General features: G+C 50.7%; 1 protein-coding gene across 1 annotated transcript in view; it reads right to left on the reverse strand.

Annotated features, from left to right (window-relative positions):
* The window catches only part of Ergic1 (endoplasmic reticulum-golgi intermediate compartment 1), a 100,899-nt gene extending 88,432 nt beyond the window's left edge, over nt 1–12,467 (reverse strand). The window contains exon 1 of the mRNA XM_040748420.1: nt 12,268–12,467. Within this exon, the coding sequence (XP_040604354.1) occupies nt 12,268–12,452 (185 nt within the window). The 5' untranslated portion in view covers nt 12,453–12,467. The remainder of the gene's footprint in view (nt 1–12,267) is intronic.
* Nucleotides 12,468–13,359: the final 892 nt, after the last annotated feature.

A 13,359-nucleotide genomic window follows, 5' to 3' on the forward strand; every position in this document is an offset into this window, starting at 1 on the left:
AAATAAAGCAAAAGAACACTACGTAGACTGGGGAAGGGAGGAGAACCTGATATAGATAAGAGAAGAGAGATTACCAGAGCCAGGGTTGGGGTGAAACGGGAAGGTGAAAGTCAACGAATACAAAGCAGAGACTGGGGTATGCACACCTGGCAAAGATCAGATACATATACCAGGTCTGTAATAACAGCACACCAAGTACAGGGTTTTGCTATGGATTAGATGTGGAGTTAATTTGCTTCCAAAGAGACACATGAAGGAAGCTGGGTCCCCACACAATGCTACAAGGTGGTAGACCCTTTAAGAGTTGAGGGGGTACAGATGGGGGTATAGACGGGATATAGACGTGGATGTTGTGATATTTTAATCACATTCTGGCACTCCCGAGAATGCCAATAAAATTTGCCCTGAATTATTGGGCAGAGCTATTTACTAGCTGACCAAAATTAACCATAAACGTTTTGGAGGGCTAAGGACAGATAGAGAGACAGGAAGTAGCAGGGCGGGGTTTAGAGAGGGTCTCAGCCCCTTTTGGATCAAGGAACAAGAGACGGAGGAGGTGACTGGTTGCTTCTCTGATCATTCATGTTCTAACCCCAATATCTGACTCCTGAGTTTTTACTGATAAAAGATAATTAGATAAATGCTTCATTTGTCAAAGCTACAGCCTATCCCTCTCCTGCCTAGCTATTGGCCGTTCATCTCTCTATTAACCAACCAAGTGCCTTAAGCAGGCAAGGTGAAACAAATGCAACACATCCTTTCATAAGTAAACAAATACAGCATGAACAAAAGTAACACACCTTTACACAGTTAAAGTGATATCCTGCAGCATAAACAAGTGTAACACATCTTTGCACGCCTAAATAATATTTCAAATTTGGGGGTATAGACGTGCAGCCATCAGAAGAACTGAATGTGGATCTTGTGAGAGCCCAGTCAGTTCCCACAAGAGAGGTAGTTATAAAAGAGCCTTTCCCATCACTCCTGCCTTCCATCTTCTCATAGGATCTCTTCCTAAGTGCACATGTCCAGCCATGACACCGTGAGCCAAGAGGTAATATAGGGGATCCTCACAGAGCCAGCCCCATGATGTCTGCCTTTCAATCTCCAAAAGTAACAAAATAAACCTCCTCCTCCTTAGATGTGACCCAGATTCAGGTAATTTACTACAACTAAAGAAAACAGACTAATAAGAGTCTGTATAGGGGATGATGAACATGCTAATATGTCCCGTTAGCAACTATTTTACTGTAGATATATGAATATAAGTATCTCATAACAACATGCTATATGCCTTAAATATACACAAGTAAACATTAAAAAACAAAAAGACTCTGGGATAAGTCTCATGTCCTTTAAAACACTTGCCAGTGCTAAGTGAAGGATCCAATTTCAGACTGTTTTATTTTGAGTCAGGGTCTTACTCTATTGAACATGCTGACCTCATACTTGGGGCAATCCTCCTGACTCAGTCTTCCAAATGCTAAGATCACAGGTCCGGAGTCACCACTCCCAGGTTCCCAGGTTTCTCCCAACTTGGTTCCTATACCCCTTGTCATTGCCCCCCTCCTTTATTGCTCCCCCTAAACCCTGATAGCACCTCCCACCCTGCAGGTCTGTGATAAAAGTGAAATCAAGTCCTGACTGAGCCTGCACCTCACAAGTCCCCCTCATCTGTGCTATCATATCAACACAGCTAGAAAGTAACCCAAGATCCTGTTGTTTTCCCAGCCCTATGTTCCAGTCTACTGGTGAGAGAGGTCAGGTAGGCTCATGAGGGAGAGAGGCTGCACAGTTCCGGGAGAGCTCTTCAGACAGACAAGGTCATGAAAGCCAAGACCTGTGCAATGACCCCAGCCAGCGGAGACTGGAGTTGCAGCATGAAGGCATGTGGGCACCTGCACGGGACACTGAACACTGGTGGGACACTGGAAGTCTAGCTCTAGCAAGCACATGCCAGCGTCATTTCCTGAGCTGGGATGACGCCATGTGGCAACAGGCAGCGCACACATTGGGAACAGTGGGCAGCTCTGCCTTATCTACGACTTCTCGAAAACCCAGTTACTTCAAAATTGAAAGTCCGCTTAGTTTTTTAAAATGGGAAGTAAAATGTCAGAACTAAATCCAAATCTATGGGGTCAGGGATGGGGGGCTTGTCTGTGCCCCAGCTCCCAGAACACCTGGCACACGGCAGGCCACAGTGACCAGTGAATAAAGCCCCACACTCGGCTGCTCCAGCCTCTGGAAGGCGCTCTGCAGGTCCACACAGGAAGTCCTGCACCCTCTCTGCAGCTCCTCAGCACAGACTCAATGGTAACTTCCTCACCAAAGATGCCCACAGTGACAGAAAACATTCACTGAGGCTTCACCACTAGCCTATCATTGTCCCACCCCCAGTCTCCATGGCAAAAAAGCATAAACACAACTATGTAGATAACAACTAATGTCAGGGTTTCTGTGGAATGACCCCCAAGAAAATAAAGCGATAACACACGCCCTCCAGTATATGATGCTGTTGAGAAAGCCAGCTCTTACGTCAGACACACATGAAATCTCAGCTGCGTCACCTGCCTCTGTGGCATCGTAGTCAAGTGCTGTCCATTCCCAAGCTAGTGGGGATAAAGCTCCTCTCTGAGAACTGAGGAGATTCATGGCAAGCCTCTGGCCTAACCGTAGATGCAAGCCGCCCATGAGTTACACTAGATGCCAGAGCAACACAGCCCCAGGGAGGTCTGAGGGTGATGCCCAGGTGCTGACGGTATTTGCAGTGGAGGATTGGAACACCCCTCAGGAGAGAGATGGCCAACTCTGGCCATGCCCTCCAGTGCTGCCCAGAGTAGAGTTCAAGTGCTAGTCCAGCCCACGGGGACAGAATCCTGACATGTCCCTCTGGCCATGAATCTCAGGGTCTCTGCTCAAAGTCCTGTTCATCCAGTAAGCACATGCTGGTCACACTGGCCAGATAGTGTGTGTGACACAGGACTTTGCCCTGCCAGCTAGAGATCTGTCTGACTCATCATGATGGCTAACAAAAACAAAAACCACTGCTAATTTTAAGATTTTTAATTTTAAGATTTCTGTCACCAATCAAAACAACTCTGAGATACCATCTTACTCCTGTCAGAATGGCTAGAAACAATAACACCAACGACAATTTATGCTGGAGAGGTTGTGGAGAAAGGGGAACACTCCTCCACTGCTGGTGGGAGTGCCAACTCGTACAGCCACTTTGGAAATCAGTATGGAGATTCTTCAGAAAAATGGGAATAAGCCTACCACAAGACCCAGCAATTCCACTCTTAGGCATATATCCAAAAGATGCCCATTCATACAACAAGGACATCTGTTCCACTATGTTCATAGCAGCATTATTTGTAATAGCCAAAACTTGGAAGCAACCTCAACTGAAGAGTGGATAGAGAAAATGTGGTACATTTACACAATGGAGTATTAATCAGCAGAAAAAACAATGGAATCCTGAAATTTGCAGGCAAATGGATGGCACTAGAAGAAACCATCCTGAGTGAGGTAACCCAGTCACAAAAGAGGAACATGGCATGTACTCTCTCATATATGGATTTTAGACATAGATCTGGGGAGTGCCAGCCCACAATCCCATGGCCAGAGAGTCTGGGGAACAGAACCTTCATCCAGTGGCTGATGGAAGCAGAGGCAGACTCCCACAGCTAATCACTGAGCAGAACTCAAGGAACCCAGTGACAGAGAGGGAGGACTGATGAGCAAAGGGGTTAAGACTGGGCTGGTTTAACCCCCAGAAACAGCTGACCTGACAAGGGTTAGCTCTTGAATCCCAGACTAATGGCTGAGAATCCAGCATGGGACTGATCAAGACCCTCTGAATGTGGGTGTCAGTGAGGAGGCCTAGGTAATCTATTGTAGATCAGTATTTATCCCGGGTATACAAATGGACTTTGGGTGCCCATCCAACAGTGAGATGCACTCTCACCCTGAACTCTTGGGGGGAGGGTCTAGGCTCTGCCCTGGATGAAATGACAGACTATGGACACCCCCATGGAGGGCCTCACTCTCCCTGGGGAAACGAGGAGTATTGGGGGGTTTGGTGGGAGGGCATAGGAGGAAGGGAGGGGAGGGGAAGGGAGAGGGGCCTGGGATTGACATGTGAAGCAACCTTGTTTCTAATTTAAATTTAAAAATAAAAATAAAAAAAAGATTTGTCACCTCTTAAAAGACGAGGGGATCTGCAGGCCACAGAGACACACTGAGGCCACTTTTCCTCATGGGCACCAGATCTTGGATTACCTCAGTGTGATGACACTTCCTCTCAATTGAGTATACTGACTTCTCTGATAGTTACTGCAAAGGGCAGCCCAGATCCAACCTGGAGCTCTCAAGCGTGCACCACTGGCCCTGCAGAGCCAGGACCCTTCCCATGGTCATATACCATGTGCCCCACCACTGTGGCCCACAGGTTCCAAAGAGAATACATGAACAACTGCAGGGCCAGCGCCTCTCAAAAGCCCTGCAATGAAGGCACACTCCAATCTACAAATGAGGCAAACTAAAACGTGCACCCTGCCCAGGGTCCCCCAGCTAGTGAACAGTGAGAAAAAGGGACAGTGATCTCAGAGGTTCACCACATGGGGAGGACTGGTCCTGGGGCAGATCAGGGCGGTCAGTGCTCAGTTATTCTCGGGGCATTTGCAATAGAAAAGAGTGTCCTGGTCTAAACTATGTGTCTTACTCCTGCAAGACACTGTCTACCATGAATAGTCTCTGGGACCCAGCAAAACACCAGAGCGGGTCAAGCAGCACCAAGACTCCAAAAGCTCTGAGGACATTCTGACTAACTCCCATGCATTAATGGCTTCTGGTGGGACTGTAAGGGGAGACAAAGCCTCACCAGGATTCATGAAAATCAGTAAGCTCAACGTGTCTAAGATGGAGGATGTCCTTACAGTGAGGCGTCAGGCTCTCAGCAGCCGTGTGCCTGGCCAGTTACTACCCAGCTCTGGGCCCTGACTTCCTATTCTAAAATGGAAGTCAGCAGAGGAAACAGTTCCTGGAAAGAAAAGGGAACCTAGGAGATGGGAGGAAATATTCTCCAACCACAGATCTGACAAGGAGGTAATATCCAAAACATACAGGAAATCCTTCACCTCAACAGCAAAAGCATAAGCCACCCGAGTTGAAGGTCTGGGTACACCTTATAAACACGTTACAAGGCAAACAAGTGGATGGAGGGCATGCACAGGTATTCCACATGACTAGTCACCGGAGACTCGGCCACCTGGAGCCTCACCACACATCCTCTTGCATGGCATTATCCTAAACAAAGACACTAAGTGCTGGTGAGGGCATGAGAACTGGGACCCAGGAAGCTGCTGGGACTACACAACGGTATAAGCATTACAGTATAACCATTATCGGAACCACCTCCCCGGCAACCCCGCTACTTGGCATTTATTGCTCCTCCCCACAAACTGAACTCAGAATCTCAAAGAGATTTCTGCATACCCCTGTTCACGGAGGATTAAGTGTAACAGCCATGCTGCGGGAACAACTTCACTGTCCACTGAAAGATTAAAAAGGTGGTTGAGTACAAGGCAGAATATTACACAGCCTCAAGGAGGAGGACGTCTGCCATTTGTGAGGGGGCAGACGGACGTAGGGGACAATGTCAAATGATAAAAGTCAGCCACAGGACAAATATAGACCGACTCCTCTCTATGAACTGTTAAAATCAGGCAAGCCCAGGGAAGCAGGGTGGCAGTTACCAGGGACTAAGGAAGGGATGGAGGGAGTTGTTCACTGGACAGAGTTGCAGTTACACGAGATGAGTATCACAGACCTGCGGCAGACGCGGTGCCCACTGCTAACAATGCCGCAGTGTGCAGTGCAGCCTCTTAGGAGTAGTCTTCCTGCATTTCAAAACTCAGACCTAATACCACCTGATAAGAAAGTGACAGCCTGAGAGTCTGCTAGGGTGCTGGACCTGTTCTGTATCCAGATGGTGGTCATGACTTCGTAAACCTGTCTTAAATTTCATTATAAGTACACCAAAAAAAATCAATTTTATTGCAAAGTTATTAAAAAATAAAACAAGGACAATAAAATGCTATTAACGGCATCTATCTCGCAGGACTGGCATGGTTGTCAGTGATGTGCCTGGCTCCAAGCTAAAGAAGCATCAGCAGTACACCCCATCCCCCCAACAACCAAGACCCAGCCTCAAACGGCAGCAAGAAGAGAGGCTGCAGGGCGTGCTGGGATTCCAGCAGCAGACACAGCTGCCAGGTGTGAGGAGCCAGCTGAAACTGGTTTTGATTTTCATTTCCCAGGGTTGACGGTGGACTCCTCTGGTCCCCTCTGACCACTTGTCTGTTGTTTGAGAGCTGTATATTAAGGCCCTTTGTGCATTGTTAAAATCGGGTTGTGTGGCGTTCCAAATGTAAGCACACTATTGTGCATACACACACATCAGGTCTGTGAGTTCACTTAGTTATTAAGTTAGCCACGGCCAGACCTCTCATCTTGGGCAGGGTTGCCACTATTCAAACAGCTCACTGGGTCCATTTCAGACAGTCCTTGCTTCCTGTCCAGCTATGCTTCAAGGCAGGTTCCTGGAGGGTGGCTGGTGTTCCTGGACAGGGAGATTGTGCCACCAGGATGCACCTGATGCTAGGGGGTCCTTGAGACACCCTCTTTGAGTCCCAGAATTTCTGGTGGCCGATCTCCATGGCTGTCAAACAAGATTACTGCTGAGGCCCTGTCAGTGAGGTGCCTTCTATAGAACCTCTTCCATGACCCTGCTTCCTCCTGCTTTCCCCATGGGCCATGAATTTTCAGAACAAATTTACAGGAGCGCAGGAGGGCTGCCTCTCCTCTGCTTTTCCTCACATATATAACCAATGCAATTAGGTTAATAGACCTACAAGCTCAAGTTGACAACAGATGATTAGGCTAATTACCCCTTCCTTAACGGATCAATTAGGGCTCTGCTGCCCAAACTGTATTGGGAGAAACAGTGCCAGGCACCCAGCAACAGGCTCTTTAGGCTACACATCTGGCACCAACTAGGCTGAACCAGGGCCCTGCTCTCTTCCACGCAGGACTTCACGGAGGCTTTCCAATGGCAGCCAAGTGTTACAGAGAGAGCACAGGTTGGGAGAGCTGTGGGGTCCAGTCAGTAGCACAGAGCGGGGCTCTGGAGACCTCAACATGGCTCTAGTTACCAAGGGACTTGTCAAAGCACAGACTCAGAGTCAGGTTGGGCACGGAGATCCTGTATGTCCCACACGCTCACCGTGATGCTACTGGTCTCCAGACTCACTCTGAAGAGCAAAGATGATGACAGGAAGGGCCGGTGGCACACACCTGCAAACCACTACTTAGGGAGCCGAGGCATGAGAATCTCAAAATGCCAGGGCAGTATGGGCAACTTAGCAGGTCCTATCTCAAAATAAAAAGGGTGGCAGTATGGCTCAGTGGAAGGACACCAGCCAGCCCTATGTTTAATGTCCGGGGGAGGGTGGGGTGGGGTGAGACTCCAAGACTGACTCTTTATTGGCCACTGTAGAAGCAGAAAAGCAGACTATTTAAGGTCACACAGTAGGACCAGGTAGGGCCAGAACTCTTCTCCCCAGGGTTTCCTCCCAGGGCCCCAGCAATCCCCTGCTCACCTGAGGGCTCTAGCCCACGACACTCAAGTGGCTCTTCCAACTTAGAGCAATCCCCCTTAGTTCATGGTCACACAGACCCACAGCTGGCTCTTTTCTGATTTCAAACAATGCCCACCATGGTTAGCTAGGGTCCTGGCTCACTGATTTAGAAATGCAGGGCAAGCCTTAGCCAGAATGCTTTCCTCACCACCGCCAAGAATCCAAATGGCCTGGGAGGAGAGATTTTCCAAGTGAGCATGTGAACACAGCTATTGAACCCAAAACTCCCAGACATGAGCAGTGCAGGGACTTTAGCAAAAACTGATTTTAGAAAATTCTAGAATCGGGTGTTAGAGAGAGGGTAAGAGGAAAAGGGGAAGAAAGGGAGGGATGTGAGTGCTTCATAATGGACACTGCTGGGCCAGGATTAGTGAGCAGGAAGGAGACACAGCCAATTAGAGGAGGATTTGATTTTCTCTGAATTCAGGGACCAGGAGAGAAAACACTTCCAGCCCACAGGACACAGGCACTCTAGACACACACAGCAGTGTGGTTCCAGCTCCTGCAATTACCTTGATCAAGACCTTGGTCCTCAGCAGGCTCACTGTGATGGGATGACTAGGAAAGTCTTCAAGGCCCGCCTTGCATGTGTGTGTTGGGGCAAGCTGTTCAAAGAGTCATGCCTGTGAGAGCAGCCCAACGGTGCTCGGCACTAGAACATGCTCAATAAACTCGAACCCCTGGCTTTTGCAGATGATTCCACCTCTAGTCTGAATCTCCCTTCTGCTTTTATAAACATGCTGTGAAGTATGTGTCCCCGTTAGTCCAGTTCTTTCTGGGATGTGGAGATAGAAATGGAAGCATTCTTGTTGCTTCCTCGGTTGATAGGTTGATAGTTAACTCTGTCCTCAGAGCATCAGAGGTAGAGCTGGGCTTAGCCTATTAGGGAATAAGAAATTCAGTTTTCTGCAGGGCCCACTGGGGAAGCCATGTTGGGTACCTAGGAAACTGGGCTTGATTCTCAGGTCAATGTTACTCATTTGGAGGCTGAAAGTGGAATCCAAGCCAACTTCTAGCAGGCCATGCTGGGGGGTGTGGCTCAGTGGCAGGACACTTGTCTAGTATGTGCAGGGCCCTGGGTTCCATTCCCAGCACTGCAAAAAAGAAAGGACAGTGGGGGGGGGGGGCGGACACTCAAGTGCCCTGAGGGAGACCTTTGGAAAGCCAGAGTAAGCTGAGATGGAGGCCAAACCAAGTCATCACCATGGAACTACCACCACAGGCAAATGACCTGTACTGTCACACAGAGTCACAAGTTCAGAAAGGCCCCCATACTGAAACTACCCTTGCTCAATAGAGCTGAACTTACGTTCTGTACTGGGCCCCACAAAACTGAATCTGACACCTGGGCCCTGCACTGGAGGACATCTCTCTTGCCCCCAAGTGAGGCAGCACACATGTCTACCCCTCCTGGTGAGCACACAGATAACCAGGGGAGGGGAGCAGCACTCTCGGACCATGGAGTTCCAACCTGGGAACTGCCACCGTGAGAGCTGCCCACTGTATCACTTTCCTGAAAGAAGGGTTTAGGCCCCAGGGGAGAGGAGCTGTCAAAGTCTCTGGGGTGGCAAACAGCAAGTGCCACTAGCCAGCCGGAACTGGGGACAACACCCACGGACCTAGGTCACAAAGCCAGTTCTGTAAGCCCAATGATCAGTATCAGTATAACTGCTTAATGGGAGCAAAGCAAACATGGTAATCACTTAAGGCCCACGGTCCCTCCCCGCTGCCTCCTCCCTTAACCCCTAAAACTCAGAAAGAGCCAATTCAAGGGTGAAGAGAGAGGGCCCTGGGATGTAGCTCAGTGGCTGAGAGCTTGTTTAGCATGTGCGAGGCCCTGGATTCCACCCTAAGCACCAAAGACAGGAAATAAGGATGCAGAATTCACCAACAGCATCAGGCATACACAACCACACTATACCTACAGCTGTCTAGACAAAATGGAGAGGCCTGTGGTGCCCAAGGGGCACCTCCAGCCTGCCCCTCCAGCCAAGCACATTCTAGGTGCTTCAGACACAACCATGTGTAAACTGGACACAAATCCTGGCCCTTAGGAGATCAGATACGGATGAAAGGGAAGAGAATCTGCGTAATACCTCACTAATTACAGTGGTAGGAGAGAGCGGGTGCTTCAATGAAAGGGTACAATAATGACAGTAGGCAAAGGCCAGAACTTCATGGGGCTTGCTGTGTCCCACACACTACCTGGTCTCGTGTGTGGCTGCTGACCATACCCATTTCATGGGCAGGAAAACACACCCAAGATAAGAGGTTGGTGTCTCCTTGGTCTTGAACTGGCGATGGGGGCGGGGTGGGAAGCAGTGTTCTAATCACTGCATACCCCTCAGTGGTCTCCACTATTAAAAGATTAGACAGAGTGGTGGGCCTCCAAGATTCCCCTTGTGCTCCAGGCTAAGGCTTCATTCGGTGCTAACAGCCCCAACTCCAATTCCAGCTCTAGCAGCAGGCATGCAAAGTGCTTCTGCCTGAGGGGTCTCCCCGTGGTTTAAAAGGAAGAGACACACACTTTAAATGACAAAGGGAATACTACAAGGGTTATGTTGTGTGCCACCATCTCCCAATGATGGAACAAGTGGCAAAGGGCTAAACATTAGGCATGATACTCTGGAAGCGAACACTCCGCCTTGGAAGCGGAGAGGTCTACAGAACAGTGGAACCTTCCTTCACAGCCAGTCCTGGCACTGTTGTGTCATAATGTGGAAAAGGGCACATTTGCTGGACACACAGCTCGCCCTGCCTGAGGCAATCATACAGTGGGGAATCCATTCTCACTGTTCTCCAGTGAGCCCAAGCAAGCAAGAACTACTAAGCCCACATTGGTGGGGACCCCCTGGCAACTGTGGCATGTCCAGAAATACCCACCGTAGTAGCGGCTCAGAGCTGGGCTGTGTCTGCTTTTAACACTGATGCTCTAACTGGCCGGTGACAGGCAAGCCAGCCAAGGCGAAAGCAAGAGCTGGCTGGCTCCAGGTGTTTTCCCTTTTTCCCCTTACCTGCCCCCTGCCCCAACTTCAAATGGAACTCGGGTCTGCCCTGCCCTTCTGGCATGAAGGCAAGGGAGGGAGTTGAAAGAATCGAGTGATCAGAGCAGTGATTCCTTCAACAAACCCCCTAGAGCTTGCTGAACTATTGGGGGACAATTGAGGGTTGGGAACCTTTATAGTCAGCCCTGGAAGGGAAGTTTGGGGGACCTGGATGTGTCCAGTGCCCTTCTTTCTGCATGGATACGCTGTGGTATTGGGACTGCTCCTGAGTGCTGTCACAGGGCTCTCCACATTCAAAGCTGCCATCTCTGTATGCATTTGTCTAAGTCCAGGTATCAATGCCAGAACTGTCTCAAAGGAGCAGGAAGCTGGTTTGCCAGATGGTACCAGTGCCCAGGATGGGTCAAAAGCCACTTCACCTGGCCAGGTGGTCTGAGGGCAGTGTCCTCTCTAGGCCTAGACTCGAGGTGCCATGATGTGAGCAAGCCTGGGCATTTTCTAGGTTGACTGTCACTCTGCTCTGCCTTCATGCACACCGGTAAGAGGGGAGGAGGGAGTTCTGCAACAGATGGTGGAATAACCGTTTTCTAGCTGTGGAGAACACTCCCTCACAGAGCCCCTCATTCATGGATGCCCTACTTCTGAGTTCCAACCTGTGGAGACTGGGCCAGGGGTGCCTTATACTCCCTGTCCTTCCAGGTGGGGACCTTATTTTTAGTAACGATTTGCAAGAGGTGAAACCGATATTTCGAGCACGTTTAGAGTGCTGCTGGACACCTGCTGGGACCAGCTGAGCATCGAGGGGCTGCACTCTAAGCCTTTGCTTCCAACATCTACAGCATACCAAGCAGCTGGGTGGAGGGGCAAGAGCCAGGATCCTATTCCCCTAAAGCATCCCACTAGTCCAGAGCATCTCGGTGCTTCTTATCTCAAGGGAATGTCTGGTGGAGAGGTCCTTGCCAGACAGGCTTCTAGAAGGCCTGGCCCTATACAATAGCATTCCAGGAGGCAGAGGACCCTACAAAGGCATGCAGTGTAGGGCCTGCAGAATGCAGCAGAGCCCCAGGACCCCAGCCTCCTCTTCGCACACTGTCCCCAAAGGCAGAACACAGAGCCAGAGCTGGGTGGATAGGTTTCGGTATCTGGAGGGCAGGGGATTCTGGGGCTCTGAAGAACCAAGTTACTCCAGCCAGACTGGATGGGACTGCAGCCCTGAGATCCCACGGAGACCAGGCACCCGGGCCCACCTGTCAGCCTGGGTGGGGTCCATTAGGGAGGAATGGGGAGAGAGTCTGAGAATGATGGCTCCTTTTATTTGGGAGTTGGGTGGAGATTTGGGTCCCAGGTTGGGGGAGGGGGATGCAAGCTTGGGACCCCGCGCTGCGGAAAGAGAGTGCGTGGGCCTGCCCGGGCTGCACGAGGGGATGGGGGAGTAGGGCTCCTAGCCTAGGGGAAGGCCGCGGGCCCCCAGAGCCTGCCGAGGCGTGCACCGGGGTCGCATTTGCACGCAGCGGGGGTCATCGCCGACTGCAGAGAGGGCCTCGGAACGGGACCTCACTCACCTCCTGAAGTCAAAGGGCATCGTGCCGCCGAACCGGTGGGAGCGTTGCAGGCCAGGCGGGCCGCAGCGCCGCGTGGGTCCAAGCCCGCTGCCAACGCCTCCTTGGCTGCCCCGCCCCCGCCAGCCGGCCCGACACTCGCCACTCGCCACTCGCCTCCAGCCGCCGGGAAGTGACGCTCCACGCATCCCATTGGGCGCCGCCGCCTACCTTGGCCGCCCCTTCCGCCGCCTGGTTAAAGAGGCCCCAAGGGCCAGCAGGATGAGGTGGGCCGGTAGTAGGATGCTACCGAAACTCATTTCCCCAGGACTCATGCTTTGGTTCCTTTTGGCCTCTGATCTTCTTTCCTAGTCTGTGTGGGGCCTCAGGGCAAATCCCTCTGCCTCTAGCAGTGCCTCTTGTGTTTGTAAAACAAAGCCATTGCGTTGTGAAAATCACAGAGAACACTGCAAGCTTGGTGCTAGCTCTGGGCAAGGGCTAAAACTGGGGGGCTGGGGGTGGGGAGGGGTGGGCAACGCAGTCCTGTACTGGGAAAGTCCACTAGGTATCTTTTGCCACTCAGGAACAGCCATCTGGCTCCTGGGATCTGCATGTACCTTGGCTTTTTCTAGGTATCAGAGGAGACCTTCGGGACCCTGGTTTAGTGAACAGCCTGGCATCTAGTGAGAGCTTCTCCACCTGCTGGGTTGGGCTGAGCTATCTGCTTTTATCATCTGCCATTTGGGGTTGGTGCCAACCAGCACCCTTTGAGCATCTACCCACCCGAAGTCAGGTCCATGCAGGGTTGGTTATCCAGAGGTTCTGGATTTGCACCGTTAGAAATGGCAAAGCGGATTGTCCCTTAAGGCTCAGTTCTCAGAAACACAGAAGTGCAGAAAACAGCTCCCTCAGCTTGCAGCAGCAGGAGCAGGAGGAGGAAGAAGGGGAGGGGAAGGGAGTTGAACTGTTGTGATTGTTGTCAACTTGACATACCTGGGAAACAGTTAAGGCAGTTAAACAATTGCCTCCATCACATCAGCCCATGGACCCATCTGTGATGCTTTCTTGGTTCCTTATTGATGTAGCGACCCTCTCTCTACGGGTGGCCCCATCCCC

The sequence above is a fragment of the Mesocricetus auratus genome, unplaced genomic scaffold, assembly GCF_017639785.1.
Source record: "Mesocricetus auratus isolate SY011 unplaced genomic scaffold, BCM_Maur_2.0 Super-Scaffold_100007, whole genome shotgun sequence".
Lineage (NCBI taxonomy): Eukaryota > Metazoa > Chordata > Mammalia > Rodentia > Cricetidae > Mesocricetus > Mesocricetus auratus.